At 48.4% G+C, this 15,350-nt stretch overlaps 1 protein-coding gene across 2 annotated transcripts in view; it reads right to left on the minus strand.

Annotated features, from left to right (window-relative positions):
• MGST3 (microsomal glutathione S-transferase 3) overlaps positions 1-15,350 on the minus strand; it is a 97,716-nt gene that overhangs the window by 56,254 nt on the left and 26,112 nt on the right. The window contains exons 1-2 of one of the 2 annotated variants that reach the window (XM_069737189.1): positions 10,976-11,283; positions 8,610-8,733 (exon numbers count right to left, since the gene is read on the minus strand). In XM_069737189.1, the coding sequence (XP_069593290.1) occupies positions 8,610-8,726 (117 nt within the window). In that variant the 5' untranslated portion in view covers positions 8,727-8,733; positions 10,976-11,283. Of the gene's footprint in view, positions 1-8,609; positions 8,734-10,975; positions 11,284-15,350 lie in introns of those variants that run through there. The other variant, XM_069737190.1, reaches the window with a different exon arrangement.

Raw genomic sequence — 15,350 nt, forward strand, 5'->3', positions numbered from 1 at the left:
ACTGCAGCCCTCCACCAGTCAGGCCTTTATGGCAGAGTGGCCCGGCGGAAGCCTCTCCTCATTGCAAGACATATGAAAGTCCGCATAGTTTGCTTTAAAAAAAAAAAAAAAAAAAAAACACATGAAGGACTTTCAGACTATGAGAAATAAGATTCTCTGGTCTGATGAGATGAAGAAGTGTAGTTACTCACCGATAACGGTGTTTCTCAGAGCCCATGACAGCACTACCAGAGAGAGGGGATCCGCCCTTCAGGGACAGGAAACCTACAGGATAAAAGGGCGGTACCTCTCCCCTGCATCATCAGTTTGTTTACAGAGCATAGGAGGTCCTCCAGGTTAGTCACAACAACACAAAAAATATGCAATTTAATCATAATGCTTAACAGTGAACACCGTGTCTATATGGAAAACCACTTCACACAAAATAATGTGCTCACCGCACACGTGATGAGGGGGGGGGGGGGGGGGGGGGAATAAGCAGATGCTGTCATGGGCTCTGAGAAACACAGTTATCGGTGAGTAACTACACTTTTCTCAGTCGCCCATGACAGCACTACCAGAGAGAATTGCAGAGATCATTGCTTAGGGAGGGACCACAGCCTGCAGAACCCTTCTCCCGAAGGTTAGGTCAGACGAAGAGGCTATGTCTAAGCGGTAGTGCCTGAAGTAGGCTGAAGGTGATGACCAGGCGGCCGCCTTACAAATTTGATCTAATGGTACCTCTGACCTTTCGGCCCAGGAGGTCGCCATAGCCCTTGTAGAGTGAGCCTTTAGTCCCTGCGGAACGGCGTTCCCGGTGGATGAGTACGCCAAGGCTATTGCGTCTGTGACCCATCGAGCTATAGTGCCCTTAGAAGCTTTGAGTCCTTTTCTGGGCCCCTGGAAGCAAATAAAAAGAGACCCTTCCTTCCTATACTGCTGGGTGATTTTAATGTATTGGACTAGGCACCTTTTTACGTCTAGTGTATGGAATTTCTCTTCCTTCTTATTTTTAGGATCTTGACAGAAGGAAGGAAGGATTATTTCCTGAGATCTATGGAATGTGGACACAACTTTTGGTAGATAGGCAGGGTCTGTTTTTAGTATAACCTTATCATCCAGGATTTGTGTAAATGGAGGGTTTGCAGACAGGGCTTGAAGGTCACTTATCCTACGGGCCGAAGTCAGGGCTATTAGGAGGGCTGTTTTAAGTGAAAGAATCCCAAGGGGTACCGATTCTATAGGCTCAAACAGGGATTCTGTTAGGGCTGACAAGACTAAGTTCAAATCCCAGGTTGGTAATCTACTTATAGTTACAGGTTTAGACCTTGCGGCTGCTCTGATAAACCGTATAAACACAAGGATTGGCCGCTATGTTTTCACAGTATAACGCTCCTAGAGCTGCTATCTGTACCTTTAAGGTACTTACTGAAAGGCCTAGGTCTAACCCCCTTTGTAGAAATTCTAATATTTCAGCCACTGGAACCCCGTCTTGCAACCTTACCCCGGAGGACAAAATTTTTTTTCCAGGTTTTGCCGTATATTTTTGTGGTCACAGGTTTTCTACTTTTCATTAGGTGTCTATCACTGTCGCATTGCTGACGGCAGAGTTTGGCCGAGTTGCTCACAATCAGAAAGTTGTCTAGATATGGAATAATCAAGACGTCTTCCTCTCTCAGATGTGCCATCATCTCCGCTATCAACTTCGTGAAGATGCGCGGAGCAATTGATATGCCAAAGGGAAGAGCCCTGTATTGGTATTCCCTGGTTTGTCAAAAAACCCTCTTTCCCTCAATAGTGACCTCTCAAATTCCACGCTGTCAGATGGAGATTCTCTGACTGAGGGTGGAACACCGGTCCCTGAGACAGGAGGTCTGGAAGATCCGGAAGCACCCAGGGATCGGTAATTGATAGCATCCTCAGCCATGAGAACCAGGCTGTCTTGGGCCAGAAGGGGGCTATTAAAGGGAACCTGTCACCCCGAAAATCGCGGGTGAGGTAAGCCCCTGATGCCGGTGGGCTTATCTACAGCATTCTGTAATGCTGTAGATAAGCCCCCGATGTTACCTGAAAAAGGAAAAAAATACGTTATATTAAACTCATCCAGGGGCGGTCCCGCTGCTGGTCAGGTCAAACGGGCGTCTCCGGTCCGCTGCGGCGCCTCCCATCTTCATTACAAGACGTCCTCTTCAGATCTTCAGCCACGGCTCCGGCGCAGGCGAACTTTGCTCTGCCCTGCTAGGGGGAAGCAATGACAACCCCCACTTTCACTATCCGAAGAGGAGAAGGAGGAATCCTGCATATCCGAGTCTTTACTCTCGGAGCTGGAAGAGTCGGAATTCCTATCAGGAATTGATTGTTTCTTACTAGATCTCCTTTCGCCTTTAAGGGAGTTAAACACCGTCTCAACCTCCGATTTAATTATAGAACGTAACTCAGAGGCGAAGTTTGGGGTCTCCTCACAGAGGACTCGCTCAATACAGGAGTCACATAGTTTCTTCTCCCAGGACTGTGGTAATGCTTTCTCACATAAGGGGCAGGTTCTATGTTTTGTCTTCCCCGTTCTCTTCCTTGCCTAAGATAAGGGAGAAGGGGAACCCCAATTACAAAAAAAAAAAAAAAAAAAAAAAAAAAATTATGAGCTTTCACGAAGATCACTCACCAATCTGACGCAGCCACAGGTACCGGTTCTGGAGGAGGTGGTAGGATCCTGAGGTGTATGATCCGTGGCTGGCCGCAGGTTTACCACACTGGAATCCTTACTACGCTGCGTGGAATGGCTACCGGATCGAGAACTCCGGTTGTCCGCAGAAGTTCGCTTCCCCTGAGCGTCCGACTTCTGCCGCTGACGATGGCGCTGCTGCGGTGGCTGGAGCTGCTGATCGCTGTCCTTCATGGCTTATTACCCTGGAACAGCATGCAGCAAGGGGATTCCAAGCGCACCTTCTTTTTAAGGATGGCGCTTATCCCCTCCCCCCGTGGCTGCGTTGTTAGAGGAAGCGTCTCTTTTTTTCCCCCTCTTTCTTTTCCAGCTACTGCGCATGCGCACGCAGTCAGTGACCCGGAAATTAAGGATTCCGGTTCCGGGGCAGCGCCATCTTGGTGTAGTCATTCACCTCACTGCCCCCAAACCGGAAGTTCCTCAACTACTTCCGCTGCGGCGCCATCTTGGAATCCTGGCGTCCTGTGCGGCAGTGTGCTGGAGCGCCCCAACTCCTATCCGGAGTGGCGGCGGCGCTTCCCCCCCGCTCACGCTTCCGGACCCCTCGGTCGAAGCCGTGGCGGCTTCGGATACCGGACCAGCCGTGGCAGGGGCCTCCCCGCTGCCAGAACCCGGACTGGCAGGTTCCGGATCTTCGCCAGGTTAGTCTTAATATTCCGGTCGGTCATGACAGGTACTGTCCGAGAAGGTTCCCCGTCAGGGACAGGAAACCAAACTGATGATGCAGGGGAGAGGTACCGCCCTTTTATCTTGTAGGTTTCCTGTCCCTGAAGGGCGGATCCCCTCTCTCTGGTAGTGCTGTCATGGGTGACTGAGAAATAGAACTTTTTGGTGATAATTCTAAGCGGTATGTGTTGAGAAAACTAGGCACTGCTCATTACCTGCCCAATACAATCCCAACAGTGAAACATGGTGGTGGCAACATCATGCTATGGGGGTGTTTTTCAGCTACAGGGACAGGACGACTGGTTGCAATTGAAAGAAACATGAATGTGGCCAAATACAGAGATATCATGGATGAAAACCTCTTCCTGAGTGCTCTGGACCTCAGATTTGGCCAAAGGTTCACCTTTCAACAAGACAATGACCCCAAGCACACAGCTAAAAACAAAGGAGTGGCTTCAGAATAAATCTGTGACCATTCTTGACTGGCCCAGCCAGAGCCCTGACCTAAACCTATTTGAGCATCTCTGGAGAGACCTGAAAATGGCTGTCCACCAACGTTCACCATCCGTCCTGATGGACCAGGAGAGGATCTGCAAGGAAGAATGGCAAAGAATCCCCAAATCCAGGTGTGAAAAACTTGTTGCATCATTCCCAGTGGGCGGCACAGTGGTTAGCACTGCAGCCTTGCAGCGCTGGGGTCCTGGGTTCTAATCCCTACCAGGACAACATCTGCAAAGAGTTTGTATGTTCTCTCTGTGTTTGCGTGGGTTTCCTCCGGGTTCTCCGGTTTCCTCCCACATTCCAAAGACATACAGATAGGGATTCTAGATTGTGAGCCCCATCGGGGACAGTGATGATAATGTGTGCAACCTGTAAAGCGCTGCGGAATATGTTAGCGCTATATAAAAATAAAGATTATTATTATTCCCAAGAAGACTCATACTTTCCGTACCCACTGTAGGTAAGGTCTCCATGCTACAGTGTCTCATTATTGTGATTGACATCCATTTTTGACTCTGAGAATCCACTCTTTAGAATGTAATGAACCTTACTTGCTGTGCAGCAGACACTTAATCTCCAACACCTCCCAGCATTTACCTGTCATAAGTGATTTATTGTTCTGTTGCACATTACATCAGATTTTCTTATCAGGAATTCATTTTTTTCTATTCATATATACATGTCTAACCCTGGTTTCATCTTATCTTATCAAATCCAGATTAGGATCTATACCGTAAGCAAGGCGCCTACTCGGATACAGGGTATATACAGATATTTCCCATGTTGGATAGCACAGAGGAATATTGATGTATTAACCCCTTCATGACCCAGCCGATTTTGACCTCAATGACCTGGCCGTTTTTTGCAATTCTGACCAGTGTCCCTTTATGAGGTAATAACTGAGGAACGCTTCAATCGATACTAGCAGTTCTGAGTGTTTTTTCGTGACATATTGGGCTTCATGTTAGTGGTAAATTTAGGTCAATAAATTCTGCGTTTATTTGTGATAAAAACGGAAATTTGGCGAAAATTTCGCAATTTTCACATTTTGAATTTTTATTCTGTTAAACCAGAGAGTTATGTGACACAAAATAGTTAATAAATAACATTTCCCACGTGTATACTTTACATCAGCACAATTTTGGAAACAATTTTTTTTTTTTTTGCTAGGAAGTTATAAGGGTTAAAATTTGACCAGCGATCTCATTTTTACAACGAAATTTACAAAACATTTTTTTTTTTAGGGACCACCTCACATTTGAAGTCAGTTTGAGGGGTCTATATGGCTGAAAATACCCAAAAGTGACACCATTCTAAAAAATGCACCCCTCAAGGTGCTCAAAACCACATTCAAGAAGTTTATTAACCCTTCAGGTGCTTCACAGCAGCAGAAGCAACATGGAAGGAAAAAATGAACATTTAACTTTTTAGTCACAAAAATTATCTTTTAGCAACAATTTTTTTATTTTCCCAATGGTAAAAGGAGAAACTGAACCATGAAAGTTGTTGTCCAATTTGTCCTGAGTACGCTGATACCTCATATGTGGGGGTAAACCACTGTTTGGGCGCACGGCAGGGCTTGGAAGGGAAGGAGCGCCATTTGACTTTTTGAATGAAAAATTGGCTGCACTCTTTAGCGGACACCATGTCACGTTTGGAGAGCCCCTGTGTGCCTAAACATTGGAGATCCCCCACAAATGACCCCATTTTGGAAACTAGACCCCCAAAGGAACTAATCTAGATGTGTGGTGAGGACTTTGAACCCCCAAGTGCTTCACAGACGTTTACAACGCAGAGCCGTGAAAATAAAAAATCATTTTTCTTTCCTCAAAAATTATGTTTTAGCAAGCTTTTTTTTATTTTCACAATGGTAACAGGAGAAATTGGACCCCAATAATTGTTGCGCAGTTTGTCCTGAGTATGCTGGTACCCACATATGTGGGGGTAAACCACTGTTTGGGCACACGTCAGGGCTCGGAAGTGAGGGAGCACCATTTGACTTTTTGAATACCAGATTGGCTGGAATCAATGGTGGTGCCATGTTGCGTTTGGAGACCCCCTGATGTGCCTAAAAAGTGGAACTCCAACACTAACCCCCCCACACCCCTAACCCTAATCCCAACTGTAGCCATAACCCTAATCACAACCCTAATTCCAACCCTAAGGCTATGTGCCCACGTTGCGGATTAGTGTGAGATTTTTCAGCATCATTTTTGAAAAATCCGCGGGTAAAAGGCACTGCGTTTTACCTGCGGATTTACCGCGGATTTTTTGTGCGGATTTCACCTATGGATTCCTATTGAGGAACAGGTGTAAAACGCTGCGGAATCCGCACAAAGAATTGACATGCTGCGGAAAATATAACGCAGCGTTTCCGCGCTGTATTTTCCGCACCATGGGCACAGCGGATTTGGTTTTCCATAGGTTTACTTGGTACTGTAAACCTGATGGAACACTGCTGCGAATCCGCAGCGGCCAATCCTCTGCAGATCCGCAGCCAAATCCGCACTGTGTGCACATAGACTAATTCTAAAGGTATGTGCACACGCTGCGGAAAATGCTGCGGATCCGCAGCAGTTTACCATGAGTTTACAGTTCAATGTAAACCTATGGGAAACAAAAATCGCTGTACACATGCTGCAGAAAAACTGCACGGAAACACAGCGGTTTACATTCCGCAGCATGTCACTTTCTGCGGATTCCGCAGCGGTTTTACAACTGCTCCAATAGAAAATCGCAGTTGTAAAACTGCAGTGAAATGTGCAGAAAAACCGCGGTAAATCCGCCATAAATCCGCAGCGGTTTAGCACTGCGGATTTATGAAATCCGCAGCGGAAAAATCCGCAGAGGACCAGAATACGTGTGCACATGCCCTAACCCTATTCTAACCTTAGTGGAAAAAAAAAAAAATTATTTATTTTTTTATTGTCCCTACCTATGGGGGTGACAAAGGGGGGGGGGGGGGGGGGGTCATTTACTATTTTTTTTTTATTTTGATCACTGAGATATAATCTATCTCAGTGATCAAAATGCACTTTGGAACGAATCTGCCGGCAGATTCGGCGGGCGCAATGCGCATGCGCCCGCCATTTTGGAAGATGGCGGCGCCCAGGGAGAAGACGGACGGACCCCGGGAGGATCGGTAAGTATGATGGGGTAGGGGGGGGGGGGGGGTGATTGGAGCACGGGGGGAGCGGAGCACAGGACGGAGGGGAGCCGGAGCAGTGTACCGGACAGATAGGTGGCTTGGGGGGGGTGGCGATCGGTGGGGTGGGGGCACATTAGTGTTTCAAGCCATGGCCGATGATATTGCAGCATCGGCCATGGCTGGATTGTAATATTTCACCAGTTTTTTAGGTGAAATATTACAAATCGCTCTGATTGGCAGTTTCACTTTCAACAGCCAATCAGAGCGATCGTAGCCACGGGGAAGGGGGTTAAGCCCCCCCCCCCCCCCCTGGGCTGTACTACCACTCCCCCGTCCCAGCAGATCGGGTGAAATGGGAGTTAACCCTTTCACCCGATCTGCAGGGACGCGATCTTTCCATGACGCCACATAGGCGTCATGGGTCGGATTGGCACCGACTTTCATGACGCCTACGTGGCGTCAAAGGTCGGGAAGCGGTTAAAGGGAATCAATCAACACTTGGCATATCATGTAAAAATATTGTTCAATTTAGCGTCAGCTCTGCATTATATAAGTACTTTTTATACCTCTTGACTCCCCACCAATGATACACAAATACCGCTTTTATTCCTCCAGCGGTGTATGTAAACATGCTCGGTCTGGTCCGATGGGCGGGGCGTGGTGTCCGACTCTCTCCCCCCCCTCCCGCTCTACGCATTCCTTTGGGGTAATTCCTGCGTTCTCGTAGAGTTACCGAGCGTGCGCATTCAAATGGTCCCTCGCTTGTACTGGGCAAATGATAAAATCCATATTGCGCATACGCCACTGCTTTCTATGGCCTGGAAGAACAGAAGTATACTTTCGGGCCATAGAACGCAATCGCATATGCCGGCGCATGCTCAATACTGTTTTTTGGCTTTGCCCACAGTTGGACAAAGCATACTGCGCATGCGCGAGGGACCATTTGAATGCGCACGAGCGGTAACTTTACGCAAATGCAGGAATTACCCGAAAGGAATGCGTAGAGCAAGCTGGGGGGAGAGACTGACATTGTGTCATTGGTGGGGAGTCAAGGGGTATAAAAAGTACTTGTATAATGCAGAGCTGACACTAAATTGAATGATATTTTTACATGATATGCCAAAAAAGTGGCGACAGATTCCCTTTAAACTTGAACGTTGAGTCACATGAGAGCCTAGTCTTCTTGTGTTGCGGTATAGGATACCAATCATTGAAACTTTATCCCAGACACATTTTGGTTCCGGGTTTTTTTTTTTCTGGGTATTTGCCATTTGTATTTTACATATTTTTATTATATTGGTATAAAGAAAAGCTGATTTAAACTCTTGTAGTTGTTGGATGACCTTTTCTTTTGTAGGTTATTATCTGCTGAGATTCTCCTACATCCACTATTAGGGGCACCACCAGATCTGTAATAAGCGTTACATGCTTAGGGGCTCCATTCAGAAGTTTCGCCCCACTGAACCAAACCCCAGCTATGCCTCTGACTGGAATAGTTGGGTCACCATCTCACAAATACTTCTACAAGTAGCTTTGAATCCCTTTATCACTTGCATGTGAAATAAGGATATTCCATGGTGTGAAGGCTCCTACCTCTACATTATACTTCTTGCGGGCTTTAGAAACATTTATTGCAAGGTGAGCCACCATTACAAAACTGGCTGCACCAGTCAGGAGCACATAGCCATGTTCTTTGGAAAGGACGACCATTCTGAGTCTGTAAGACAGAAAAAGGGAATAACGCGTTACAGAAGATTTCAACAACAGCTTCTTTCCTTCAGAGAGGAACCATCATGTTTACCTAATATATAGTCATTGGTGCAATGATCCAGCAACCCCAAAATATCAGAATAGAGCTGAAAAAGAAGCTTTCTGGTTAATTAAATTACATGAACCTTTCTGAGAATGCTTATGGCTAAAAGGGGATTAAAGAGGACCTGTCATCAGGTTTGGCCGATACGAGTTACGGCTACTGCCTTTCAGGGCTGATATACAGCATTCTATAACGCTGTATACCTGCCCCCAACCTGACCTGCAAGAGAAGAAAAATAACTTATACTCACCTGGGGGGCGCTCCGGTCCGAGGGGTGTTGCTCTTCTTGGTCCGATGCCTCCCATCTTCTTAGGATCGCCATCCTCCTGCTTGCTTCATCTGGATGACGCCTCCCTGCATCATCCACACAGTCTCCTCCGCATCGCGCTCCTGCGCAAGTGTACTGATCTGCCCTGTTGAGGGCAGAGGAAAGTCCTGCAGTGCGCAGGGCCTCTGACCTTTCCCGGCACCTGCGCTCTGCAGTACTTTCAGATCAGTACGCCTGCGCAGGAGCGCGGTGCTGAGGAGACTGTGTGGATGATGTAGGGAGGGGTCATCCACAGGAAGCAAGCAGGAGGACGGCGATCCTAAGAAGATGGGAGGCGCCGGACCAAGACCTGCAGCACACATCAGACCAGACCGCCCCCAGGTGAGTTTATAATAAAAGTTATTATTCTTCTATTGCAGGTCGGATCGGGGCAGATATACAGAGTTGTAGAATGCTGTATATCAGCCCTGAAAGGCGGTGGCCGTATCTTATATCGACCAAAACTGCTGACCGGTTCCCCCTAAGCAGTTAGCTTACGCCATGTGGCTATATAGATATGTATTGCAGGGCATGTAAAATGCTCAGCACGTCTCCCCTCAGAAGTGTCACCATTACGCTTATTTTCAATTTGCCTTGAAAGGAAAGCTTGGAGGACGACACTGGCCTATGTCCATCTGGGCAGTAACCAAGAACAGACTGCACTGGGAGGATAGGAGGCTTCTCTGTGGAGAGCTGTTAGGGTAGGGGCAGGACACACTGGGTGATTAGCACGACAATTCTGGGGCACGGCAGGCTGAGCTTACAAGGATTGTGCACTCATTTTCCATATTCATGCTCCAGATGCACCGGAGAACGGCCACCACACAAGGTATGGCGCTGTGGTGGTGCATCTCCACACATTGTACTTCCAGAAGTAGATGTAGTCAAGTACTGCAGTGCGCAGGTGCTGGACCTCTCTGACCTTTCCCGGCGCCTGCGCGCTGCAGTACTTTGCCCTTAACAGAGCAGATAAAGTATTCCTGCGCCGGAGCCGCGGCAGGACGACAAGAAGAGGACGTCATCGCATGAAGATGGGAGGCGCCGGACTGGAACCGCCCCTGGGTGAGTAGAATATAACCTCTTTTTCTTATCTTTCAGGATACATCGGGGGCTTATCTATAGCATTACAGAATATTGTAGATAAGCCCCTGATGTCGGTGGCCGCATCTTATAGGCCATTTTTGGGGCGACAGATTCCCTTTAACAGACAAGTAATGGACCGTCACTACCTGCTCGTATGGTTTTTTTTAATAAGCATCCCATATAACCGTTAAAGGTCTATGGTTAGATAAAAGTACAGAACAGGGGCCTTAGGCTTGGCAGTCCTCACATTGCCACTGTGGTGACCGGCCGTCATGTGACCGCATACTTCCGACCACATGCCAACTAGAAGTGCTGGGCCTCGCTCTATACAAGTGTGTGGAGCGAGGCCGTGCTGTCTAGTCGGCATGTGTGCTGCCGAGGACTCACAGGTCTGCAGTCAGAGTAACCGCAGGCTTGGACTCCGGGGCGAAGGAGAAGATGCTTGGTTGGAGAAGCCCTTTAAGGCTGCGGTGGCCCCTACAGATCCGGCACAGACCCCACTGTCCTTATAGTAAGAGGTACGCACAGTCCTGACCAGTCCCATCCCATAACGAGTGTCCCTATCAGGCTTCCCATAGCATTGCACAGGGGATCTGCCGGGGGTCACCGCCACACCCGCCCGGCCAGTCCCAGCAGCTCCAGCGCACACGACTTTCCAATATCCCAATGTCAAGGTTAGAGGAAGTAGAGAAGCGGCAGAGCGGAGCGCGGCCACACACTGGGCGGAGGAGCACGGTGTCCGCAGCCGTCCCTTACCTTACACTGCAGCCCTCACTACGACCACCAACCACTCTGTGCCTAGCAGCCCTTTTGAGTTACGACTAAAGGTCAGGAGGAGGAGCTACAGGTGGGCGGGACTCGGCCACGCCCCGTCCAGGGCTGGGTGCTGCTGTGTGGGAGCCGCGCAGACGCAGTGCAGCACGTAGTGTCTGGTGTGACCGGTCGCGCCCGACAAGTCCGCTGCTGCTTTCTGCACGCCAGGGGCGGGGCTCAACGGGGCAAAGGGCGAAGACGAGGAACCGGGCTAGAATGGTGTCCTAGGCCGCAGTCAGTGCTAGATGCCCGTGGTCACGTGACTACATGCCAGCCCCATCAGTACAGGAACACGGCAGGCAGCGCCCGCCCGCACTGCACAGTGGTGTCACATGGACTTCTGAATCCCTGCAGCGCACACTGCGAGCACTGGGGGAGTCATAGGTCTGCAGGCACACAGAGCAACAGCAGCCTTATCGGTTTGGACTGGACAACCCCTTTAAAGGGAACCTGTCACCCCCTCAGGCGTTTGTAACTAAAAGAGCCACTTTGTGCTGCACTAATGCTGCATTCTGACAAGGTGGCTCTTTTAGTTATGCTCCTTGCACACGCTGAAATAAACATTTATAAAATGTGCCCCCTCATACCGTGAAATCGTCCTGGAGGTGGGACTTTCCTTCCTAATCAGCCGCAGCACAGCCGACACTCCGGTCCTGTGCGCGCCGGGCTCCGCCGCTTCTTGCTGCATTATCGTCCCTGGCGCCTGCGCTGTAAGTACAAAGGGCAGCGCAACTGCGCACGCCTGGAAAAAAACTTAATGCGCAGGCGCCGAGGACAATAATGCAGCAAGAGGAGGCGCCCGGCACGCACAGGAACGGAGTGACGGCTGTGCTGCGTCTAAATAGGAAGGAAAGACCCACCTCCATGGTGATTTCATGGTATGAGGGGACACATTTTATAAACGTTTATTTCAGCGTGTGCAGGCATCATAACTTTAAAAGAGCCACCTTGTCAGAATGCAGCATTAGTGCTGCACAAGGTGGCTCTTTTAGTTACAATTGCCTGAGGGTGGTGACAGGTTTCCTTTAAGGACATACCAGGAGAGTTGTAGGTTTGAGACCGGAATGGAGGCTATACATACCCCCAGTGTCGGACTGGGGTGTTAAGTCCCCACCAGTAACTGACTGTGGGGGACCACTTTTCATCTGCATACAAATATTATGACGCGCCCACAGGACAGTGGGGTACTCAATACCGGGTCCCGTCGCAAAGGGGGATGTCACGGTGGCTGCAACCCGGTCCATGGCCCTGGGCATCAACGTTTAAAGTTTGTCGTGACGCCACCTGTGGAGTTCGGTCAATAGGGGGACCGACGCTGCATTAGAGGGGTCCCCTGGGGGATGTTGCAGCAGCCCAGGTGTTACACTTCCCACAGGGGAAGAGGGGTCCTATGGTGTGTGGCGTAGATGGTGTAGCCAGTGAATCAATGGAGGAGACAAGTGATAAGGCTTTACCTGGTTTACTTGTGGGTGACAGACCACAGTCCAGGGTACCAGCAACAGGTTGGATAGGAGTCTGGGCAGTCCAGAGACAAGCGGGTTCCTTGGGTAGGTCAAGTAGGAGCATTCCACTCTGCGCTCACTGTCTCTGAGGTCCCTGCTGTCACTAAGTGTCTCACACAAGGTCCTAATTCGTTCTCCCGTCCTGAGACAGTTACTTGTATGGCAGGCAGCTTGAGCCGTGCCTACTGGGGTCCTTTCACGGTGACTCCAGGCTCCAAGTTGCTGCTGTGCCACAGGGGCAAAGTCCATGTAATTCAATGCCCTCCTATTCTGCTCTGTGTATTATAATCCACATAAGCCTCGGGTTCCCGGATTCTCTGCGCACTGACTCCCTGGGGCCTACTCGTGGCCTCCTGGTGTCCTGTTTCTCCACTGTGCTCCGTCCCTGTCTGTCCTCGCACAAAGACTGTCTACTCTACACTAACTGAACTAGCTCCTCCTCCAAGCCAGGATCTTTATACAGGGGAGCTGCCCTAAAACAGGGTCTTGAGCCCCCTCCAGGCCTGGAACTGGAAGGTGTTGTATGTGTGTGATAACCTACCAAAGGGAATCCCACTTGTCTCCAGACATAGCACTACCCTCCCCGAGAGGAAGGCAGCACTACTGTGGTACCCAAACTCCTGGGGTGCCACATTTACACTACCCTCGTTCCCAAATGTACCTATATCTTTATATAATAATAGACTGGATAGTTTGGTTAATGAATGATGATAGGCACTTTTTTTATGTACAGAGAGAGAATCAATTGAATTATGCCAAATAATGCCCATATAGTGGGGTTGTGGGTCCAGATCTGCACAGGGGCCCACCGGGGGATTCCCGTCACCCTATGGGCCAGTCCGAGCCTGCATACCGCCGACCAGTGACATGGACGGACAGTGCACATGGACGATTAGAGGTTTCGCCTAGCTCCACACAAGTGTATGAAGTGAGGCCAGGAGTATGTATAACTCATGCACACCCTCCGTACCTCTGTCTGAAATCAGTGAATCCCCTCAGCACACAGTGCATGAGCTGGGGGGACTTATCGGTTTTGACCGTACAACCCCTTAAGGGCTCATTCCCACTTGCGATTAGATCGGATGAATGCAATCCGATAAAAAAAAAAATCGGATTAAATTCGGACCAATGTTATTCTACGTGTCTCATCTGCATTTTTTTTTCCAGCTTGGATCACGATCAGACTGGAAAAAAGTAGCAGATTGTAATCAGAAATTGGATGACATCCCACAATTGAAGTCAATGGGTGCGAAAAAAAAAAAAAAATCGCACAGCACTTGCACCATGTGAGTACTGTCTGATTTTTACACACCGATTGCATTTGAAAAAAACGGTACCGTATATACTCGAGTATAAGCCGACCCGAGTATAAGCCGGCCCCCCTAATTTTGCCACAAAAAACTGGGAAAACTTATTGACTCGAGTATAAGCCTAGGGTAGGAAATGCAGCAGCTACCGGTGAATTTCAAAAATAAAAATAGATACCAATAAAAGTAAAATTAATTGAGACATCAGTAGGTTAAGTGTTTTTGAATATCCATATTGAATCAGGAGCCCCATATAATGCTCCATACAGTTCATGATGGGCCCATAAGATGCTCTATATAAAAATGTGCCACATATAATGTTCCATACAGTTCATTATTGCCCCATAGATGCTCCATATAAAGCTGTGCCCCATATACAATGCTCTGCACCGTTCATTATTGCCCCATTGATGTACCATAGAAAGCTCTGCCATTGCTGCTGCTGCTGCAATAAAAAAAAAACACACATACTCACCTCTCTTGATTGCAGCTCCCGGCGTCTCCGCACTGACTGATCAGGCAGAGGGCGCCGCGCACACTATATGCGTCATCGCGCCCTCTGACCTGCACAGTCAGAGCGGAGCGACGTCGGGAAGATGGTGCGATGCCCGGCGTGTGGAACGGGGATAGGTAAATATGACATACTTACAGGGCCGGCTCCAGGTTTTTGAGGGCCCCGGGCGAAAGAGTCTCAGAGGCCCCCCATCCCCCCCTTTAACACATACCACGATTCATGATGCCCAGATACAGCAGCGAAATATAGGTATAGTCCAATGCCATAATTCACTTCTTACATAAGTGATAGCTATTGTAAATTCTGCAGTGTATATATACAGGACAGGAGGAGTGGTACTGTGCGGTGTATACAGTGGGGCAAAAAAGTATTTAGTCAGTCAGCAATAGTGCAAGTTCCACCACTTAAAAAGATGAGAGGCGTCTGTAATTTACATCATAGGTAGACCTCAACTATGGGAGACAAACTGAGAAAAAAAAATCCAGAAAATCACATTATCTGTTTTTTTATCATTTTATTTGCATATTATGGTGGAAAATAAGTATTTGGTCAGAAACAAACAATCAAGATTTCTGGCTCTCACAGACCTGTAACTTCTTTAAGAGTCTCCTCTTTCCTCCACTCATTACCTGTAGTAATGGTACCTGTTTATTATTATTATTATTATTATTATACATTTTTATAGCGCCATGGCTAAACTTGTTATCAGTATAAAAAGACACCTGTGCACACCCTCAAACAGTCTGACTCCAAACTCCACTATGGTGAAGACCAAAGAGCTGTCAAAGGACACCAGAAACAAAATTGTAGCCCTGCACCAGGCTGGGAAGACTGAATCTGCAATAGCCAACCAGCTTAGAGTGAAGAAATCAACAGTGGGAGCAATAATTAGAAAATGGAAGACATACAAGACCACTGACAATCTCCCTCGATCTGGGGCTCCACGCAAAATCCCACCCCGTGGGGTCAGAATGATCACAAGAATGGTGAGCAAA

Source organism: Ranitomeya imitator, chromosome 8 (assembly GCF_032444005.1).
Source record: "Ranitomeya imitator isolate aRanImi1 chromosome 8, aRanImi1.pri, whole genome shotgun sequence".
Lineage (NCBI taxonomy): Eukaryota > Metazoa > Chordata > Amphibia > Anura > Dendrobatidae > Ranitomeya > Ranitomeya imitator.